A 22,819-nucleotide genomic window follows, 5' to 3' on the forward strand; every position below is an offset into this window, starting at 1 on the left:
TAAAGTCTTACTATGTTAGTAAAAAAAGTATTTCACATAGACATATACAGAGGTGTCAATGGGTACCGATTTGCCCGAAACCTAGAACTGAGATCGAAAATCCTGATTCTGGTTCTCTTTTTATTGGAACCAATTAGAGCCTGGTCTAATATGGAATCAAACTGATAGGAACTAGAACCGCTAGGTTCTATTCAATGGAAACCCGTTGGTACTTGAAATCAATTTATTTGATAATTTGTTTTTACCTTATACATGATTGAAGGATTTTCAATATTTTTAAATTAACATACATTATATAAAGTTCTTCAAGGACTTTAAAATGAGTTATTTCTTCTTAAATTTATTACTTGTAAAAGAAATGATTTTTTATTTTTGAAAATAAAAGTCATTAAATTATACGTTTAGTGGAACACATTATTATTATTAAATTGATACTTTGCAAATAATATGTTATTTTTTTGATGGTTTTTTTTTCCCCAAAGGTTTTGAAATATTTTTTTTTCATTTGATTCTTGAGATCAGGAATCAACGGGCACCTGTGATTTTTGACAATCACGATTACACTTATTTTAAAATCGGAACAAACAAAAATCAGAATCAACTGATAAAATATAATGATTATAATTCTAATTTTCATAAGAATCGAAGCAGAACCAACCCATTGACTCCTCTAGACAAATACACCATCAACCGATCAACTTCACACCTCAATATACAAGATTTGCTATCATCAAATGAAGCTATTAAGTTGTTAAATCAACAGAAAATCAGCCACGTGTGGACGTTTTAATTCTAAGTTCAAGACGCGTGGCAGTTTACTGTTTATTCAAGAGGTTAACATCGTCATTTCACAACAGCAAATCCTCTCTCCTGCAACTAAAACCCTTCCTCCTCCTCTTTCTCCCTCTAAAACCCCTCTCAGAAACCAAAACCACAACCCCAAAACCACAGAGATGAGTTCCTTCAACACCACCAACTTCGATAGTCTCCTTCTTCAAAACCTAATGGGCAGATTACAGCTCCGCCCTCCTTCTTCCCTCAACACCAACTCTCTTCCCTCTCAATCCCTAGAAGACTTTCTTCTCTACTCCAACTCAATCCACGAAGAAAACGATGAAGACGATGATGATGACGAAAACAAAACCCAACTCTCCAAAGAAGAATCCAAGCTCGAAAAAGAGATTATTCGTACAATCCTCAGTGGAAAAATCGAAACCCTAAAACCCAATTCAGGTCAAGCTGTTACTATAAGAGAACACCATGTTTGCGTTGGATTCCACCAAGAGACGGATTCGGATTATCGTGTTTGGGAGTGGCATGGCCACATAATGTTGTTTGATGAAGAAAATGGGTACACCCCAGAGTATATTTATGGGAATTACTTCGAGAGGATGCAAATTAAAGCGAATGAAGCTAAGGAAGAGAAGCACGAGGAGGAGGAGAAAGAAGAAAAAGGGGGAAATTTAGGGCTTAGGGAGTTGATTGATGGTGGTGATCCGACCAATGGTCGAATTCTTCGCCGCAATTTGAATGCTGGTTCTCCAAAGTAAGGTTTTTCTTTTAAAAAGAAAAAAAGAAAAAAATAATTTTCATTTTCAGTGGATATGATTTTTTCTCTTACTAGTTATTAATGGGGGTGGCTAAGGCTCTAAGCTCTCCATCTACAAAGGGTTTAGTTTTGTGATTTGATTTATGGTTTTGGTTTCTAGTTATGTATGAAAGAGGTTCACCTTATGACTGATTTTCTTCCACAATAGGTGACTGATCTTTTCCCATAATCCTTGTATGAAAATTTGGAAAAACTCTGAAGACATGTTTTTTCCAGGTTTTCATATTATTTATAAATTGTTTGATTGAGTTGTGGATTAATTTTATAATTGTGTAGAGCATTTTTAGTTCTTGGGGGCATGCTGCTGATATTTACTTGTAAATTGAATAAGTTTGAAGTTTGCAGAAGTTTATATATATATATAAGCTGAAATAAGTTAAGCAGCTTGGAGTAATTGGATTAAAATGCAAGGTATTCAAAATATTCAGAGAATTAAAGGAAGTACTCATTTTTTTTTTTAATGTTGGCATGGAGGTTAAGAGTGGTGTTTGAGCATTTTAGTTATAGCTGAGAGCTATGTGGCTTGGGGTTTAGTGTATTTTTTTTATAATATGATCTAATCAAATTTCTTTATCTTGAATAGTTGCCTCATATTTTTTTTTGGGATTGGAAAAGGGGGGGGGGGGGGTGTTAAATATATAGGAATGTGTTCTTTATTCACTATCTTTATCTCATTTTGACACAATGAATCTGTATCATGTTTAATAAGCGAAGGATAATGGTGCTGCACGATCACATTTTTGAGATGCATTTAAATATAATTTTTAATTGCCAATTGAATTTGGGGGAGTAAAATCTTAATTACAAAAGTACGGATGTGTCCAAAACGTGTATAAGGACATATAAGAAATCTAGTTTTATGGATGCATGCCAAGTTTCATAGAGTCCTCATCCATCCATTTGGTAGTTTTTTTTTTTAAGTTGTACCCTCAAAGAATGTCTTTCGATGAGGGATTCCTGATTATATTAAGGAAGCATTTGCTTTGTGTTTCTTTTCTCATGTATCTTGACTCTTGAGTTGTTGTTTTGTTGATTATAAATATTTTGGTCATGGTTGACTTGCTTGATTTTGATGTGACTATAGTGTGAAAACATGGTCAACAACTCCTCAACACTATGTAAGTGGGATGTTTGTTGATGGTCCATAGACTATTCTATGGTGGAGCCTTTCTGGGGGTCTTGCTTTTGGTTGCCTAGGCCCACCTGGATTGAAATGTGAAAGAGTAATTGGTCTTTGACAACTTGAAAATTCAATAAACCAATTTATGTTTGGGCTTTCAATAAATCATATTAGTGCCCGACTCTACACAAGTTGATGTGGATAGATCTACTTTGCATATAGGATACCACTTCCATTAGTTTCATTCTCTTTTCTTTTCTATCTTATCAAGAAAAAAAGGCACATGCAGCAGAGAAGTATACATTCACACTACATGAACAAGGGTTAAATTCGATGCAACTCTTTTAAACACTATGTGAAAAAGGGCTAAATTCGACGGATCATGGCTTCAAATTTACCCCTTTTTTCACGTAGTGTCACATATACTTTGAATGAAAACATCTGTGAAATGAACAATTTATGATCCTCTTGTTGCTTGGATCTGAGAGAGCTATATACGGTCCTTGATTGATAAATTAGATCTGCAATGATTACTTCCAACAAAAGGAAGAATGAAATTTGAAAAAGGGAATATGGGGATGAACATGAGAAAAGGAAACATATAAAAGAAAGAAACATGTAAAAGCTTAGATTTAGTGGATACAATGGAATGAGTTAACCTAGTTTGTTTGCAAGAGACATAATGAAAGAGAAAAGTTGAGGAAATTGGTAGAGGCACAAGCTCTGGCACATAAAAAAAGTTAGAAATAGAAATAGTATACCTATAATAGTAGATAGAGATTTAAATGATAAAGATGTAGGTGTTAAGATAATACATGATCAGTTATTGGCTATAAAACTAGTAATAGGGAAAGAAAGAATAACATAATTAGTGTGTATGCAGTTCAAGTTGGATTAGAAGAAAATGGCAAAGACAATTTTTAGAATACATGGATGAACTCATCCAAATAATAACTGAGAAATGATATTTATAGGTAGAAACTTAAATGTTCCTATAGGAAAAAGTGAAGGGTATGAAAGGATTCATGGAGGACTTGGGTTTGGAGTGAGAAATTAAATGGGAAACAGATACTTGAATTCGCGACATATGACTTTGCAATATCAAACACATTTAAAAAAAATGGGGGAAATATGAAGAACATCCGTATGATTTTTGTTGACATAGAGAAAACATGAGAAAGTACCTAAAGAGTTAATTTGGTGGACATTGGAAAAGAAATAAGTCCTGAATGGATATATTGACATAATTATGGACTTGTAAGGGGAGGATTATGTTTAAAAGCAAATGAAGATGTGATAAATGAGTTTCTAGTTACAACTGGTTCACATTAGGAATGGTTTTAAGTTAGTATATGTTTACTTCAGTTATAAATGAAATAATTGCTTGTATTTTAGAGGTGCACCTTTGTGCATGTTATTGGCAAATAATGTAGTATTAGTTGATAAAACTAGAAAGGAGTCAACACAAAAATAGAATTATGGAGAGAGCTGTTAAAGTCCAAGGGCTTTAGAATAAGTAGAACCATGATCGAGTACACATAGTGTAAATTTAGTACTGACGCTTAGGAAGAGGAATGTCTAGTAAAAATTGAAGGTGTAGAAATATCTTAAAAAGACCAATTTCGTTATCTTTGGTCTATTATACATAATGATGGAAAGGTTGAGAAACAATAATGTTTACTAAAAATTGGTGGTCTTGAAATACCTCGAAGAGACCAATTACGTTATCTTGGGTCTATCATCTGTAAGGATGGAGAGATTGAAGAAGATGTTACCCATAGGATTAGAGTTGGATGGTTAAAGTGCACAAAATTGGAATTTTGGGATTTGAAGGAGATGTACTTGACATGATTGATTGATATATGTTGCAGATGGGTTACTTACCTTCCTCTAGATTTATAGGGATAATGAACCATTGAGATAAAAAAATAATTTTTTTTTCTATTTTATCTAATAAAACCTTAAAATGATAATTCTTTATGTTTTTGGTTTCTTAAAAACCTAGGGGTCTTATTAGGTCTAGTTCTCAAAAGATCGCATCTCCCCTGCAATGTGGTTGAATACCCATGACAATTATAACATGTTAATTAATATTGTATTTACCCTATCAAAAATAAAATAAAATCTTATTCACACTGAAATCCGAACTTGCTTTAGTTATGGATTTCCACTTTGAAATTCACATTAAGGTAAGATTGAAGTCTTTTCGTTATGAATTGGAGGTATCCCTGGATATGATAACATGTGATTATGAATTTATTTTCTGTGGCCTAATATGAAGTTGTCTTATTAGGCCTAGGTTTTAGAAGACTGCAATGTGGTTGAATATCCATGGCAACTATAACACATTAATTAATATCGCTTTCACACTTAAATCCGGACTCGTTTTGGTGATGGATTTCCACTTTGAAATTCACATTAAAGGTAAGATTGAAATCTTTTTGTTAGGAATTGGATGTATCCCTGGAAATGGGTAACATGTGATTATGAAAATTTTTTCTGTCAACCAATCAACATTAATGACTACAGATCATAGGCCACCAAGCTTTTTGGGAAGTTGTCTGTTTAACCTTTTGGGATCCTTTGCAAGGAATTCTCTACATGATATCTTATGGGATTTTAGAATGGCTAAGTGTATTTAACCGCTTGCTTGTTCTATTGGCACTATCTTTGAGATTAGTTACATATTGAACAATGTGTTTACATTCAGTCCATAAAAAGGCTCAATGTGCCAACCAGATTTATGGTCAAGATTGGCGGGACACTATTTTGTATTTCCTAGATCTTTTTAATATATGTTTGCTGTTTATAGAAAACTTACCCAAAGATTAATTTGTTGAAATTGTATTGACATTGGAACAAGGAGTCAAGGATAAATAGTTGTTTGATTGAAACCCTATTGTTTTTGGACACTTTTGTTTACTATGTTTATGTATATTGAGTTGTTAAATATAAGTATCAGGGAAGGTACTTGCGAGGTTAGTTGGTAATGTCTATGGGTATGGAGGAGAGATTGGAGAAGATGATTATAGATTTTTTGTGGAATGTGAAGGAAGGGAACATAAAATATCACTTGGGTAAGTGGAGGTGGTTTGTACTCCAAAGAAAGATGGGGTCCCAGGGATAAGAGGATTCTAGGTTTCTAATGCAACGCTTCTAGAAAAATGGTTCTGGCAGTTTGGGGAGGAGAGGTTGAGTTTGGGGAGGGGGGCGATCAAGGCAAAGTATGGGTGAGAAATTGCATGGCTGGGAGAGTGAGGAGGTGAAGTCCTCATTTGGGTGTAGTATTTGGAAGGGGGTCATTTGAATTAGTTCCGAGTTTTAGAAATGGGTGAGGTTTAGGGTGGGGAGGGGGGATAAGTTTAGGTTATGGGAGGACTGGTGGTGTGGTGATTCACCTCTACGTCTCCAATTCCTTTGGTTGTACAACTTGTGCACAAAGAAGAATAGGTCATTTTAGTGTTTTTGATCCAAAATGAGAGGTGACCCATCATGAGATTTGGGATTTAGGAGGGATTTCAACAGTGGGAAATTTAGGAACTTGCAGACCTAATTAACTAACTTGACCACGTTCCAAGGGAGCTTGTCACGCCCCGAAATCCCAACACGAATCCCTATGATTCATCGGTTAGAATCTCGAGGTGTGAGGTAATCAATCACACAATCTGACAGAACATTCATAAATAATAATACTTATGAAAAGAAAATATAGCAGCGGAATAAACATTTAACTAACATCTATACGAGAGTCTATAGTAAATAGAAGAAATCGACAAACATTGATATAAGTCAAGATCTTTAATCTCAAAATTCATTAGGTTACAAAAATTTCTAAACTACCATGTTTCTTATCTACAAACAAAAATCACTAGGATTCCCTACTAATCCTCAACGACACGGTGGTGGCAAGACATCAATTTGTTCTTCCTCGAGGACCTCCTCAAAGAACGGCTCTTCAATAGCTGAATAATCTGAAAGGGGAAGGATAGGGTGAGTAACAGGGGAATGTTACTCAGCAGGATGAACGCCGTTCTAACAGCGAGTCATACATGCACGAGTAATCATTAGAACAATTAAATAATGCAAGTTTTCATAATGTGACATACGATAAATGTCTAAACATACTCAGGAAACAGTTATAATAACTTTCAATCTATCATTTTCAATCATTTAAAGTAACATATGCATCTTTTAAATGAAAACACCTATCAATCATTACAAAATAAGAAAAAGATACATAATAAGAACACGGCGGTGTAATCGATAAGAGTAGAGGAACACGCCGATATAACCGCCTCGGCTATGGCAATACGATATTCCAAACTTAACCTCCGATGTGGAATCCCATCGTTATAATCTGATTTTGTGGCCGGTCTAGCATACCACGGTTGGATGACCATTTATCCGGCTCAGACTGGCCGTTGACCAAGAACCCAATACTGAGTTCAACTAACGGTGAGGTCGACCGTTTGACGACTACAGACTAATAGTGATCACTAACTAGCCCAGGAGACCCCTCGCGTCGAAGCCTATCAAGAGGCAATGCATGTGAACCCCGCCTAGCTCTACACTATACAGAGACCGCCTTTACACACAACGTTTCCAGAAAATAAGTAGGGAAAATTCCCGATTTCATAAGCTGTAATATGCTCTAAGGTATCCCATACTACCGAAGAGCATATGACATCTAGTGTTATCCTAGATTGACTCGCCGCTTCCGGATACACAACAACGCGTCACTCTTTATGGGTTTTCTACAAACCTTTACTGGTAAACAAAATAATTTATTTTGTATATAATATATCATTTCTTTTAATCGAAAATACAAACAAAATCTGGTAGTGCCCTCCAGTGACAGTTATCTGTCATTTCCATCCATCAGCAATCTCATCTCTCTATCTCTCTATCACGTTTTACGTGGCATGACCACTACGTAGAGCTGGAGGCACTGTCCCATCAATCAGTCGAGAACATACGTTCTCTCTATCCATCCATCAATTAAATCGATCAATCTATCATCTAATTTCCTACATATCTATTAAAGTAATTTTACTTTTAAAGTAATTCGAAATCCATAAAGCATCAGCCAATTCCATTCGATAGTTTTTGTTTGAGTTGAGAGACTCGAAAACAAAGATAAAACCATAAGACATAAAAGCTGAAATCTGTGAAAATTTAACTAAGTGTTGAAAACATGATTTTTCAAAGTCGAACTTGAAAACGAATTATTTATTTATTTATTAAAGAACTTAAAGTAATACTTAATTGTTTTTAATGAAATAAATGTAGAAAATGAGTATACATAGTATATGGAAGCAACACAAAACAAATTAGGACCAAACTCAACATTCGGATACTTTTCCGAATTGCTGATTTTTCGTTATTTTTCATTGAAACTCAACCAAAATTGATTCAAATATTATACTAACTATAAAATGCTTATGTTACATCAAATGAACTAAAACCAATCATAAATAAGTATGTAAACATTATTCAAATCGTTCAAATATGTATAAACTTATGAAATAATCGATTTATCAACAATCATATGGATTTTCTATGAAATTATCGCATAACTAGAAGGTAGAAGGAAGGCAACCTACTTCAAGCTATTTTAATTCAACGGTTGAACGGAGTTTAAAATCGCCTCCGGCCAATCTTCAAATTTTTCTTCCGGCGAAAATCGGATTTCTTTGCGTCCACGCGTACCCTTGGCGAGAGGAACAACTTTCCTTCTTACTCCTAAGCTCGGATTGTTCTCGTTTGGCGTAGATCTGAGTTTCAAATATTGAAGGAAAAGGGTTGAGATTTGTTTGGAGAGAAGAATAAGAAAAATCTGATTTTTCTAATAGGATTTAGATATTTATATCACTAAGTTGGGACATACTTGTCATTTTGGGAATTGTTTTTCCCGAATGCCGAATTGGACAAACTTATACTCTATTTTGGGTGATTTTTCGACACGAATCTAATGGTATGATCGGTTTCCTCAAATTACCTCTCTAAGGTGTCGTTTACCTATTGGAAAAATATCTAATGCAAAACTCGAGGATTTGATAACTTTTAAATCAATGCACGGATCTAAAATTCTTTCCTCGAGATACATTTTAGGATTTCAGGTCATTACAGAGCTTGTCCGGATTGATAAGTGGGAATGGACGTGTGAAAAAGGAAAATGCTTTTCTGTTAAATCCTTTTTCTCAGTCTTGCAAAATTCCTCTCAACCTCTTGAACACTTCCTAGCCTCGATCATTTGGGGCTTGAAGGTGTCCTTTTTGAACTAGCTAGCTTCTCATGACAAAATCCTAACAGTTGATCATCTCATTAATAAAGGCGTCTTTATGCCCAACTTTTGTTCCCTTCGCAAGTCTAATGGTGAATTAGTGGACCACATTTTACTTCATTGCTTCCTTACCTCATCTTTTTGGTCCCACTTCCTAGCCCTCTTTAATCTTAGTTGGGGGTGGTTCCAAAACCGGTCTTGTCTTTCATTCAATGTTGAGATCTTTATTTGTTTTCTGGGAGAAAGAAAATACTTTGGAGTCTTCTTCCTTTTGCTCTATGTTGGGGGCTTTGTTTGGAGATGAACACTAGTTTTCTAAGTATAAGATTCCTCAACTCGGGAGCTTGTTATTAATATTTTAGGGTTACTTTTCTGTTGGCTAAAGTGTTAATAGACTTCAAAGGTGTTTTTTTTCCTGAAGAGTTTGTATTTTGGTGGGACTCTTGTTAACATATATAATGTTTTATCCTTGCCCTTTTTGGTTTTTTCCTATTTCTATGTATCTCATATAAATAGGAAGTAAAGAAATAAAGAAAATAATCTTTTCACTGGAATTTTTCTCTCTCCTCTCTCTCCCTTTTTGTCCAAACCCTAGATTAAACCTTTACATGGTATCAAATCACAAGAAGATCACGAGGACCAAGAATCGAAGAGACCCGTACTCAAAAAGAGCCCTAGGTTGTCTCCCTCCATTTTCCAGATCTCTAGGACTGTTGCCCCCCCATTTGCTAGCCAGCAGGGATTATCGCCCTTCACTGTTTAGTCACTAGGTGCTGTCCCACTTGGATCTTCGACCAATAGGGTTGCCACCACCAATTTTTTGGGCTGTCGACACCCAGTTTTCAGCCATAGGGGCTGCCGCCACCATCAATAAGGTCTTTGCACCCCACCGAAAATCATATCTCTTCTCCTAAATCCTTCGAAGGTTAGTAGGGCAGGTGTGAATTCATCTTTTGGCTGTTACAGCCCATGTCACAGTTGTAATAGCCCTAAAGATCAATAAACAATTTCTCTGTGTTACTTAGAATGGAGAGTAGAGCCAACTCCAATGTTGGAGTAGTTGTTTAGTGTTTCCGAGTAGTATTTAGTATGATTTGGATTTTTTTCAAGAGTTATTTTCTCCTAAAGTCATGTCAGAAGTCACTTCCGGACAATCTAAAAATAATGGGTTTGGATCCCCACAAGTTAGAGATGAAAATCCCAATCTCTAGATCACCACAGTCAAACTCAATGGCACAAACTATTTGGAATGGGCCTAGTCTGCAAAGTTGGCTATTCATGGGAGAAGAAAGGCCGAGTATCTTAATGGGTAAGAAAAACAATCTAGTCCTTCAGATCCCAAGTATGAACAACGGGATGCGGATAATTCTTTGGTTATGTCTTGGTTGTTATACTCAATGCAACCTCAGATTAGCAGAGGATATCTCTACTTGAAAATAACACAACGAATCTAACAATCGGTGACTCAAAACCTATTCCCAGGCTTAGAACGTTGCTAGGATTTATCAGTTGGAACATAACATATCCCATTTCAAACAGGGGGATAAGACATTGTCAGGCTACTTTTCTGAGTTGCATGGAATGTGGGAAGAGTTAGATCACTACTTACCTTTTAATTGGGAACCAGACTACAATTCTTATAGTCTACGTTGATGATATTATTATTACAGGGAATTGTCCTCATGAGATACAAAATTTGAAGAAACTTCTTGGAGAACAATTTGAAGTTAAGGATCTCAGACGACCCCTCAAATATTTTTTGGGTGGTGGCTCTCTCCAAGACGAGCATTTTTATCTCCCAACGTAAGTATATATTGGATCTACTTTAGGAAACTGGAAAACTTGGAGTTAAACCAGTTTACACTTCCATTGAGCCAAATCACCGATTGGGAGAAAATGATGGTGAAGTTTTGGAGGATATCCGTCGTTACCAATGTCTAGTTGGAAAACTGATGTACTTATCTCTTACGAGACTAGATATTGCCTATGCAGTGAGTGTTGTCAGTCAGTTCATGAATGCTCCTTGTACGAACCATCTCGACGCTGCTTTACGTATTCTTCGATACCTGAAAGGGTGCCCAGGAAAGGGATTATTATTTCGGTTGCATGGTCACATGAGAGTGGAGGCATGGATTGATGCGGATTGGGCAGGTTTAGTTACTGATCGACGCTCAATTTTGGGGTATTGCACTATGGTGGGTGGTAATTTGGGTACTTGGCGAAGTAAAAAGCAGTCAATGGTTGCTCGCTCAAGTGTAGAAGTTGAGTTCCGAGCAATGGCATTATGTGAGTTGCTTTGGCTGCGATTGTTACTTCGTGAGCCTGGATGCTTACCTCCTCAATAATTCCAGTTATAATGTGATAACAATGCAACCAATAACATAGCTCATAATCCGGTACAACATGATCGCACAAAGCATATTGAAGTCGATCGCCATTTCATCAAAGAGAAGGTTACATCCAGTGAAATATGCACTATATTCATACCTACGTCCCAACAATTAGTAGATGTCCTCACTAAAGTTGTGGGTCGTCTTAGTTTTGATCATCTTATTAGCAAGTTAGGCATGCGTGTTATCTTCGCACCAACTTGTGGGGGAGTGATAACATATATAATGTTTTATCCTTGTCTTTTTGGGTCTTTTTCTATTTCTATGTATTTAGTATTTATTATAAATAGGAAGTAAAAGAATAAAGAAAATAATCTTTTCTCCGGAATTTTCCTCTTCTTCTCTCTCACCCTTTTTTTTTCCAAACCCTAGATTAAATCTTTACAACTCTTTGTGGTCGAGATAGTTTTTGTTCTTTGCTGCTAGGCTGGTCATCTCGATTGCCTTTTATAAATTCTCCTTTTTATTCAATAAAGTTATTTAAAAAAAAGATAGTTGATGCCAAAGACTTGGGCTCAAAATCTGCCCTCACCCGAGTTACTAATATCACATTAAAAATAGGCTTTTTTTGTAGCAGCACAAAATTTGGGGCTTAGACCCATATGTTGTGGGCTTACTGTGCAATCCGGTATGTCCTCATTCTGATTTTTTTTTTTGGAGAAACTAGAGACTCCTAGAAAGGCCCAGAGAGACCTAGAGAAGTGTGGATTATTCTAGAAAAATTTAGAGGGCTTTAGCAATGTTCCATGTTGTGCATGGTAGGAAAACTCCTAAGTTCTTAGATGTTATCTCACCCTCTCTTGTGGATGGTCTAGGCACTTAGGTACTCTCTCTCTCACTCATAGAAATGGACCATCCTTTCCCTCTTTCATCTTCCCGCTGCCTCTCTGTTCTTCTTCATTCCCGTCTCTCACAAGGTGGAACTATTCTGATTTGTTCCGAGTTTTTTTTTTCCCTTTTGTGAGCTTTTGAGCGGTTTGGGTGTGTACAGTTGCTTCAAGGTAGTTGATGGATTACTTTATTTATTTATTTTAATATTTTTATGAGTAAAATTTTATTAACAAGTGGTAAGGTGTCCAACTAAAACACAGTGTACAAACTGTGACTAAGGGGATTTAGGTTACAAACCCACTCCCATCCTCCCACAAAATCGTCAAAGTGAACACCTCTAATCATTCAACCGTAGTATCCCTGTGTAGTCCAACAATATATACCTAAGACTAGGGGTGCACATTGGATTGGGTAAATCCGAGATCCGAAGCCTTTTGGATTGGATTGGTTCGGATTGAGCATGGTTTGGTTTGGGTGTGGATTGTAAAAAAAAAATCTGATTGTTTTAGTTCGGTTCCGGATTAGGGGTATAATAGAACTGAACCAATCTGAAAACCGAACTAATCCGAAGTATCTATTATAATATATATAAATAAAACTCTTTCTTAGTTTCATTTTTCTATTCTCTATTTCTCTCTTCTTCAAGTTTGAAGAAAACCTAGCCATCATTCGTCTCCCTCATCTCGCCATTCGCCACCTTGCTACCTTGTTGGAAAACGAAAAGGTTACCCATCTCTCTCTCTCTCTCTCAACTATGTTAGTATGTTATGAAGAGGTAACTCATAAAAGTCTTCAACTTTATCTCTTCTGTGTTTTTCTAACAAAAACTCATAAAAAAATATACTCAAATCTTTCTCTCAACTCTCAAATGGATCTACCTATTTATGGAAAATCTTTCTCAAAGAGTTTGATTCTTTATTTTTTTACAAGAATCTTTATACCGTGTTTGTCAGATAAAATATACTTACGAACCTAGATTTGGATTTGTTAATCTACCATTTATGGGTTAGTTTCCTCACTAATCCATCTAAAATACCAATTTTAAAATTGTAATTTTTTAAAAATCTCATTGAGCTTTCTCTAATTTTCAATTTATATAGATTTCAGTCAAAATTTAATCATAAAATCATTTTCATTTTAAAAATATGCATTATTTGTGATCTGATCCAAATGGTTCATCTTTTGAAAGAAAAAGTACTAGTTTTTCTATTTTGAAAGTATGAGAACCGAGAGCCGATCCGAACCAAAGTTGGTTTGGATTGGTTCGGTTTTATATGGTAATTGGATTGGTTCGGTTTTATATGGTAATTGGATTGGTTCGGTTCCAAATTTGTAGAACCGATCATGTTTGGTTCGGTTTCAATTTTGCCAAAATCCGAATCGTGTGCACCCCTACCTAAGACCAATGCAAATCACATTAAAAAACCGTTGGAACAAGTTATTCAAGAATTCAAGTGTTACATTAATATTGTGTTCAGAATCTGTTATAAAAACCATAGTGCAACATAGGTCTCAAAGATCACATACAGTGCCATGTGGATTTGATTCCTGCATTGTGATGCAGTAGAATGTATAACCTTTGGTCTTGTTTATGACCGGTGTTAGATTTTGCCATATGGTCCAAAATTGGGATAAGTCTGATGATTGCAGTTATTCGATCACTTTGAATTTTTTACTAGGCATGTTCAAATTATGTACTTGTTGATTCTCTCTCTCTCTCTCACACACACACACACACACACACACACACACATGAGCCCTCACACACATGTATGCATGCACGTTCACCACATAATGTTTTCCTGGCTGTGAAATATTGTTTCATGTTTCTGTCCTCTTTTTCTCCATTTTCATTTCTGTCATTGAACTGGTAGGTTTTAGGTGGGAGGCTTGTATGGTGGGGAAGGCAAAGAAGCCATAGAGCTAAAGGGGAGGCTGTTTCAGTGCTACACTCGATCAGAGACTTCACTTTTGCTCTTGTGATTGGATTTTAAACTTGTGATTTTAGTTCGTCATCTTTGATACATCCGCTTAATTAGAATGATGTAAACCAAACTATAAAGAACTTAAAGTTGAGGGCCTCTTATTTTACCAGACACTTGCCTTAGTTTTGACGAAATTGGAGGGTGTTAATGCCATACTGTTTCTAGATTTTGCTAAAAAAACACCATCATGAAAAAATACTGTATAAAATAAAAATTAAATTTGAAATAATACGTATGTGTGTATGTGAACTGATTTTTTGTCTCCATCAATGTGAACTTGTGGGAGGTTGACATCCATCCATGAAATTTCATGTTCTGTTGCATTGCTACTGTATGGGTAATCTGATCTTAGTTGAGCGCTTCTCATATTGAGATTTGCATGGAATGAGATGAGGATGAAACCTGTGTTTCCACTTGGGTTAGGCAAGTAAAAGTAGTGCCTTGGGATGGAGATGAGGGATATCATCGTAAGCAGAATACACGTGTCCCGACTGTGGTTTATAGGGTGAACTTGATAGCATAATCCGATGAGCTTAATAAGCAAGAAAGCATTTGTTGGGGGTCGATGGAGAGGAAAGTAGAGGAGAGGTGAGAATCTTGGAAATGGATGGTCATGAATCCCCGAGGTTAATAACTTGATCTTAAGAGAGGCATAGGAGAAAAGTCAAAAATAGATTGGTAAGAGGGAACAAGACGGGATCATCAGAGCCAGTTCTATAACAATCTCTTACAAAAGAGACATTTATTCTAACTTAAGCATCAAAGAATTTTTAAGTACTCTAGAACGACGATAACCAAAGGAAGAATGATAACAATAACAATTGTGCATCCAAGTATTCATTGTAGAGAACTTGGAGGTATTGGAGGTTCAAAGGTAAGATTTATCGTCACCAGTCACATACCACATTATACTATTATAGTGAGATTTGGGTCTAAGAGGAAGATCCAAATCTGATTAATTGGTTCCTCCTCTTGTTGGTTGGTTGGCTAATCAGTTACCCCCATTGGCACCGTCTCGGGTACATCTAGCCATTCTTCAATCAACTAGACCACCAAAATTCCATTTAAAAAGATCAAGTAAGGTGATTATGAGAATCAGATCAAGGGAATTTATTTTTATCCTTAGAATTCTCCAAAAGAGTAATAAATCCTCAACTACTTTGTCTACAATTAACATTCATAAATTGATAATAGATTCCAAGAGCTTAGCTTCCCATGTGTACTACAAATATTAAGCCAATCTTAGACCTTCGACCTCGCCTATAGCTTTTGACTACTACAAATTCAAATCTATTATAATATCAAACTATTCTTAGAAACCAAATCGTTGCCTAACTATTATCTGTTAAATTGAACACAGAGAACACTAACAGGAGCTAACAGTTCTGGGAATGGCTTATCATTTATTGAAACTTCAACAGGCTTTTATAAAGTCTTACAGATAATAACATAAGCAGAACAAACCACGTTTACAGCCTAGAGACGTGGTAACAATTAAGACCTGCTCAAACGCAACAACTACCCGAACTACCCTGAAGAATTGGGCTACAGAATAACAAAGTCTGATCTCTTCATTCCCTCCCTTAAACTAGACTGTCTAAACAACTAGTTTATCATAGATGCATCACAAACTCCAAGCTGCTCTCTCATTCTTTGAAAAGACTCCAATTTCAGTGGCTTGGTGAATACATCAGCCACTTGATCATGTGTACCACAGTGTTTTAAATGCACAATTCTATCATTTGCAAGGTTACGAAGGAAATGAAATCACACCTGAATATGTTTGCTTCTACCATGTAAGACAGGATTCTTGGCTAGCTTAATGGTTGAGCTATTGTCACAAAAGTGACAGTGCTCTCATTTCCTTCATACCCCAACTTCTCCAGCACCCTTTTCATCCATACTGCTTGAGTTGAACATGTAGCAGCAGCCACGTATTCTGCTTCGGTTGTGCTTAAGGAGGCTAACTGGGCACTTCTTACCAATACCGATCCAATGAGTTATGAGGAAGCAACAGTTGATGCAAGATGGAGAGAGGCTATGGATTCGGAGATAAACGCCATTAAGAAAAATAATACATGGCACTTGACGTAGCTGCCAGCAGGTGCTAAAAGGATTGGGGTTAAATGGGTTTACAAGACGAAGGTAAATGAGCACGGTGAGGTAGAAAGATACAAAGCCCGCTTGGTTGCTAAGGGGTACACACAGAAATACGGCATTGACTGTGAAGAAGTGTATACACTTGTGTCACATATGGATACTGTTCGAATGTTTCTTGCTTTAGCTGCACAAAGAGGTTGGTATGTTTATCAACTCGATGTTAAATCAGTTTTTCTTCATGGAAACTTGACAGAAGATGTTTATGTCGATCAACCAAGAGGCTATGAGGTGAAAACTGCAATGCACAAAGTCTATAAGCTCAATAAAGCATTGTATGGGCTCAAGCAGGCGCCGAGGGCGTGGTTTAGCCGCATTGAAGCTTATTTTTTGAAGGAAGGGTTTGAGAAGTGTGAAAGTGAACAAATACTCTTCACCAAGGTCAACAAACAAGGTAAACTCTTGGTTATTAGCCTTTATGTTGATGACTTGATGCTAGAGATGATGAGAATATGGTCGTTGAATTTAAGAGATTAATGATGAATGAATTTGACATGTCGGACCTTGGTAAAATGAGGTTCTTTCTTGGGATAGAAGTTTTGCAGCTTAGTGAAGGAATTTTTATTCATCAGAAGAAGTATGTGTTGGAAGTTCTAAAGAAATTTGGAATGGAAAAATGCAACTCTGTTCAAAATCCAATTTGCCCAGGTTCCAAGATTTTTCGAGATGATAATGGAGTGGAGGTAGATGGTTCTTATTACAGACAATTGGTAGGTAGCATGATGTATATGATAGCCACGAGACCGGATATTATGTATGCAGTCAGTTTGATCAGTAGATACATGTCGAAACCAACGGAGCTTCATCTTTTGGCTGCCAAACGAATTCTACGTTATCTACAAGGAACTTCTGGCTTTGGACTGTTGTATAAGAAGGATGGGAATAAGAAGCTGATTGGATTCACTGATAGTGATTATGCTGGTGATGTGGAAGATAGGAAAAGCACCTCAGGCTATGCCTTTGTCTTAAGCTCAGCTGCAATAGCTTGGTCCTCACGCAAGCAGCCGATCGTTGCCTTAAGCACAACCAAAGCAGAGTACGTGGCTGCTGCTGCATGTTCAACTCAAGCAGTATGGATGAAGAGGGTGCTGGAGAAGTTGGGGTATGAAGGAAATGAGAGCATTGCCATTTTTTGTGACAATAGCTCAACCATTAAGCTAGCCAAGAATCCTATCTTACATGGTAGAAGCAAACATATTCAGGTGCGATTTCATTTCCTTCGTAACCTTGCAAATGATGGAATTGTGCATTTGAAACACTGTGGGGCACATGATCAAGTGGCTGATGTATTCACCAAGCCACTGAAATTAGAGTTTTTTCAAAGAATGAGAGAGTAGCTTGGAGTTTGTGATGCATCTGTGATAAACTAGTTGTTTAGACAGTCTAGTTTAGGAGAGGGAATGAAGAGGTCAGACTTTGTTATTCTGTAGCCCGATTCTTCAGGGTAGTTCGGGTAGTTGTTGCGTTTGAGCAGGTCTTAGTTGTTACCACATCTCTAGGCTGTAAACGTAGTTTGTTTTGTTTATGTTATTATCTGTAAGGCTTTATAAAAGCCTATTGAAGTTTCAATAAATGATAAGCCATTCCCAGAACTGTTGGCTCCTGTTAGTGTTCTCTGTGTTCAATTTAAAGAAGAGATTGCTCTTGATTTGGAATGGGGTGATGATGAGGAGTTGAATATTTCAAATGAGTCAGAAGACGAGAATGCAGGAAGCAATGAAGATGAAGAAGTTGCATCAAACCTTGTGAATCCAGAAACTCTTGGACCTTAGAGTGTGAGATCGAGCTCAAGGGTCATAAGAACCCCTGTGTGGATGGGAGAATATGTCTCAGGGGAAGAGCTTTCTAATGAGACATATTCTCCCATCCACACAGGGGTTCTTATAATCCTTGAGCTCGATCTCACACTCGAAGGTCCAAGAGTTTCTAGGTTCACAAGGTTTGGTGCAACTTTTTCATCTTCATTGCTTCCTGCATTCTCTTCTTCTGACTCATTCGAAATATTCAGCTCCTCATCATCACCCCACTCCAAATCAAGAGCAATCTCCTCTTCAAAACTTTCATCCTAGTTCCATTTCTTGTCTTCCTCAAAGACAACATCCCGACTAATTACTACATTTTCCAAAACAGGATCATAAAGTTGGTAGGCCTTCGATTCTTCACTCACTCCCAACAGAACACAACTCCGACTTTTGTCTTCCAGCTTCGTTCTTCGTGCATCCGGAACATATGCATGTGCAACACTTCCGAAAACCCTGAAATACGTTACTGAAGGTTTAACCCCACTCCACGCCTCTTCCGGTGTCATGTTTGTGACGAATAAAGTGGGGCTCCTGTTTAGGACATAGAAACTCCAGTTGACCGCCTCAGGCCAAAAGATCTTGGGGACACCTTTTTCAGACAACAAACTCCTCACCATGTTCATTACTGTCCGATTTTTCCTTTCTGCGACGCCATTCTACTGCAGTCAATTGCCTTTTAATTCCATTCTCTTTACAGATATCATTAAACTCATTCAAAGTAAATTCCCCACCACGGTCTGTTCTTAAGCACTTAATACCAAGACCTGTTTCTTTCTCTACACAGCTCTTAAATAACTTGAAAGAGGCAAATGCATCCGATTTATCAATCAGAAAATGTACCCAAGCTTTTCTACTATAATCATCAATAAAGCATATTAGGTACCTCTTGTGGCTATTTGAAATGGGAGTAACAGGTCCACATATATCGGCATGAATGAGTTCGAGTTTCTGAGAAGCTCTCCATGTACTCTTCTTTGGAAAAGAGTCTCGATGTTGTTTTCCTTTTAAGCAAACAGTACACACAGCCTGGTATCGCTGATCTTAGGCAAACCCCTCACCATTCCTTTGTGCTGTAATGTTTTGAGGCTTTGGTAACCAAGGTGACCGTACCTCCGGTACCAAAAATCAGTCATGTCTTGAGTTGGCTTGCAAGCATACCTCCTTCTTCACTTGCTTCTCTACTGGCTGTGACTTGGATTGCAATACGAACATTCTACTCGCAGTCATGTCGATTTTGATGATCAAGCCTCTTGAGGAATGGTAAATTCGATATTTGTTGGATTTAATTAGCACGGGTAGTCCTTTCTCCTGCAACTAACCAATGCTAAGAAGATGATTCTTTAACTCAGGCACATAGAAGACCTCTGTGACAACATGACTAGTGCCCTCCAGAAACAGTCTCACATTCCCTTTCCCAACCACATTCATCCTCATATTATTTTCGAGCCTCACCATTTGTGTGAAACTTTCATCCAAATCACAAAACAAAGAGCGATCACTACACATATGGTTACTACAACCAGAATCAAGGAACCATAAATTATTTCGATTACCTCCGTTCATCTCCACATATGCCATAAGCAGCAGTTCCTCTGACTCATCAAACTCCACATAGTTAGCCTTCTTTTTGGACAATCATATTGATAATGTCCAAGCTGGTGATATTTGTAACACTCAATTGTAGCTTTGTCATAGGTCTGTTGGCCTCTTCCTCTGCCCCTTCCTCCTTGAAAAATTGTTCTTCCACGCCCTCTCGCATTATACCCTTCAGCATGAGTGACTTTGAGTGTTTGTTCTTCCCCACTTGAATGCCTCCGAAATTTCTGCTCATAAATTAACAAAGAGCTTTGCAATTCATCAACTTACAAGCTCTTGATATTATTCAACTCTTCTATCAAACATACAATATAATTGTATTTCTCAAATAGAGAGCGCAGTACCTTTTCAACAATCTTTGCTTCTTGCATATCTTTTCCCAAATTGCGCATATTGTTTGCGACAATCATCACTCTTGAGAAGTAATCATTGACTGATTCTCCTAACTTCATCTCGAGCACCTCGAAATCTCTTCTGAGTGTCTGCAGCTGCGCATTTCTGACTCGCTTATTCCCTTGATATCTTGTTTCCATCGAATCCCAAATCTGCTTGGCTGTCTTTCTGAAGTTTCAAGGTAGTCTTGTCTATGGCCTGGAAAAAGTAATTCTTTACCTTTAGATCCTTCAGCTTCATCTCTGCAAGATCTGTTCTCTGTGCGCCATTAAGAACCTCTCCTCTGGCTGGTTCTATGACTCCTATCTCCACCAACGGCCACCATTCCTTCGAGCGAAGCAAATTCTCCATGAGCATAGCCCAATGCTCATAATCACCATCGAATTTAGGAATACTCAACATAGATCCCTTCTCTGCTGCCATCTACACCCTTTTATGTTTCCTCACTTTCTCTTGTGTTTACACTCAAACTTAACTACCAATCAGACCCCTATGATATGGGCTCTGATACCAGATGTTAAATTGAACACAGAGAACACTAACAAGAGCTAACAGTTCTGGGAATGGCTTATCATTTATTGAAACTTCAACAGACTTTTATAAAGCCTTACAGATAATAACATAAGCAAAACAAACCACATTTACAGCCTAGAGACGTGGTAACAACTAAGACCTACTCAAATGCAACAACTACCCGAACTACTTTGAAGAATCGGACTACAGAATAACAAAGTTTGACCTCTTCATTATCCAAAAAAAAAAAAGAAATTCTATTTGTTTCATACAATTGTTGCATAGGTAGGCATGGATGGTTCTTAGTCTTCAGTTGTTCCCTTTTCATGCAATTTAATATTGTCGGTATCAATTAGGTTTTTTAGATTATAAAAATACTTTTGTGTTAAAATAAATGACACATGTTAACACTTTTTTAGTGTACAATTAGAGTATCTAGGTGAAATTTCTAAAATAATCTTTACCTTTTGTGTTAAAACTCGAAAACTTGGCTCAAATGTCCACCAAATCGAGTCAACTCGAATGAAAACTGCGAGTAGACTTGAATGATAAATAAAAATATATATCAATTTTATAAATATTTTAGAAATAATTTTTATATTTCAAAATCAATTAAAATATTTATTTTTGTGCTCCACAAAAATATTATAGAGAACCAATAATTGATCAAATTTCTGATCCAACTTGGTCCATTTTGAATATTTGACTTCATAATTTGCTGAGTTGACACCATGAATATTTTCCATTGAATTTGGGGGTCAATTCATCTCAAAGTCCAATCAAGTTGTGTCTACTCAATAAAGTTTTGAGTCGACTCGACAAGTTTTAAAAGTATGCTGTTTACTATTATAACTAGTAGGGCATATGCAAACACACATTTATTATAAGGGTCCTTTTGTAATTTAATTATTAATTAAGGGATGATAAAGATTGAAAAAAAATTGCTGACTCACAAAAGGCAGTAATGAAATTGCAAAAAAAAAAGTTACTGCTTATTAGCTACAAGAGACTTTTTATGTATAGTATAAATGAGAGAAGTGTGAAAATTATAGATGCAAACTCATGTCATTTTTTTTCCAAATTATAAAAGAGAGCTGCTATTCACATCTTCAACTTTTACTTATTATATCTCAATTTCTTGAATTATTTATCATACTCTAATTATAGATTAAACCAAACAATTCAAACATTACCAAAATTTGACTCATGCTATAGTTCAACCTTTGCAGTGGTCAGTGTTAAGAAAATATGTGCTATCGAAACAAGAAAATGAATTGAAAAACAAACACAAGATGTAATCACACAAAGAAACATAGAGATTTTACGTGGTTCTCTTTAGATTGAGGTACATTTACGGATCATACTGATTCCATTATGAAGAGAAAAATTCGCAGTTACAAGTTACATCATTTCATCAAAACAAGAAATATAAATACCCCAAGAAACCTAATTAAGGTTTTACATAATATTAGTTCGACTAGTGTGAAGGCGTGACTTGATTTACAATACCTTCTTGTTGACTAATTAATGGAGATCAAGTTACACCCAATAACTCAAGTTGATGTTTCCAAGTCTTCTCAAGAACCATTGTAAGGAATTGACGGTCCGATGACTAGGGAAATGACAAAGAGGATGGAAGAGGCATTGCAAGGCTTGATTGTGGAAGTACAATACAAAGAGGCCATTCTAGAAGATTCTAAGGCTAACTTTGGAGATATCAAAGTTTCATCAAGGATGGTCAACTATCTTTTTATGCAAGAGATCAATTTGGATGCAAGGGTTAATTGAGAATTTTTTATGTTCTAATTATCCTTAGTTTGATTTCTTTATTTCCTAAGGACTAATTAGACTTTCTTTATTTTTCCAAGGACTAATTAGAACCAATCTTGATCTAATTTATCTATAAAAGGGCACCTCATCTTGTAATTGAGACACAATTGACAATTTACATTTTATGAGAATTGAAGTTTCTTCAAGAACTTTGTTTTGTTTCATGTGTTCTAGTTTGAGTTCTTTATGAGTTCTTTATAAGTTCTTGAAGGAGGGCATGAATCTTCGACTTATCAAATGAGTGATCATCCTTTGTGACGTCTCAAAGTTGGGGTTTTAAGGACATAACTTCCTTAAGGTTCTAATCCGA

At 36.5% G+C, this 22,819-nt stretch overlaps 2 protein-coding genes across 3 annotated transcripts; one reads left to right on the forward strand and one right to left on the reverse strand.

The window, feature by feature from the left end:
• The first annotated feature begins 890 nt into the window (after nt 1-890).
• Nucleotides 891-14,513, forward strand: LOC147384621 (uncharacterized). 2 transcript variants are annotated; one of them, XM_086425630.1, is made up of 2 exons: nt 891-1,546; nt 14,108-14,513. In XM_086425630.1, exons 1-2 carry the CDS (start codon nt 954-956, stop codon nt 14,112-14,114), a joined length of 600 nt encoding a protein of 199 aa, XP_086281756.1. In that variant the 5' UTR covers nt 891-953; the 3' UTR covers nt 14,115-14,513. The 2 variants fall into 2 exon arrangements, with proteins under 2 accessions (XP_086281756.1, XP_086281755.1); XM_086425629.1 differs by having other exon boundaries at nt 14,115-14,513.
• A 4,978-nt stretch (nt 14,514-19,491) lies between these two features.
• Nucleotides 19,492-20,225, reverse strand: LOC147384622 (uncharacterized). The gene is made up of 3 exons (XM_086424964.1): nt 20,044-20,225; nt 19,850-20,000; nt 19,492-19,797 (listed from the first exon to the last, which is right to left on the reverse strand). Exons 1-3 carry the CDS (start codon nt 20,223-20,225, stop codon nt 19,492-19,494), a joined length of 639 nt encoding a protein of 212 aa, XP_086281090.1.
• Between the last annotated feature and the right edge of the window lie 2,594 nt (nt 20,226-22,819).

This window comes from Akebia trifoliata, chromosome 15, assembly GCF_017979445.1.
Source record: "Akebia trifoliata isolate Shusen 1 chromosome 15, ASM1797944v1, whole genome shotgun sequence".
In the NCBI taxonomy this organism is placed as follows: domain Eukaryota; kingdom Viridiplantae; phylum Streptophyta; class Magnoliopsida; order Ranunculales; family Lardizabalaceae; genus Akebia; species Akebia trifoliata.

Coding starts and splice junctions, on each gene's coding strand:
- LOC147384621 (XM_086425629.1), top strand. CDS start 954: ATGAGTTCCTTCAACACCACCAACTTCGATAGTCTCCTTCTTCAAAAC. Junction 1,547..14,114: donor TTGAATGCTGGTTCTCCAAA/GTAAGGTTTTTC, acceptor GGTAGGTTTTAG/GTGGGAGGCTTGTATGGTGG.
- LOC147384622 (XM_086424964.1), bottom strand. CDS start 20,225: ATGAAGTTAGGAGAATCAGTCAATGATTACTTCTCAAGAGTGATGATT. Junction 20,001..20,043: donor TTGAATAATATCAAGAGCTT/GTAAGTTGATGA, acceptor ATTTATGAGCAG/AAATTTCGGAGGCATTCAAG. Junction 19,798..19,849: donor TGACAAAGCTACAATTGAGT/GTTACAAATATC, acceptor TCCAAAAAGAAG/GCTAACTATGTGGAGTTTGA.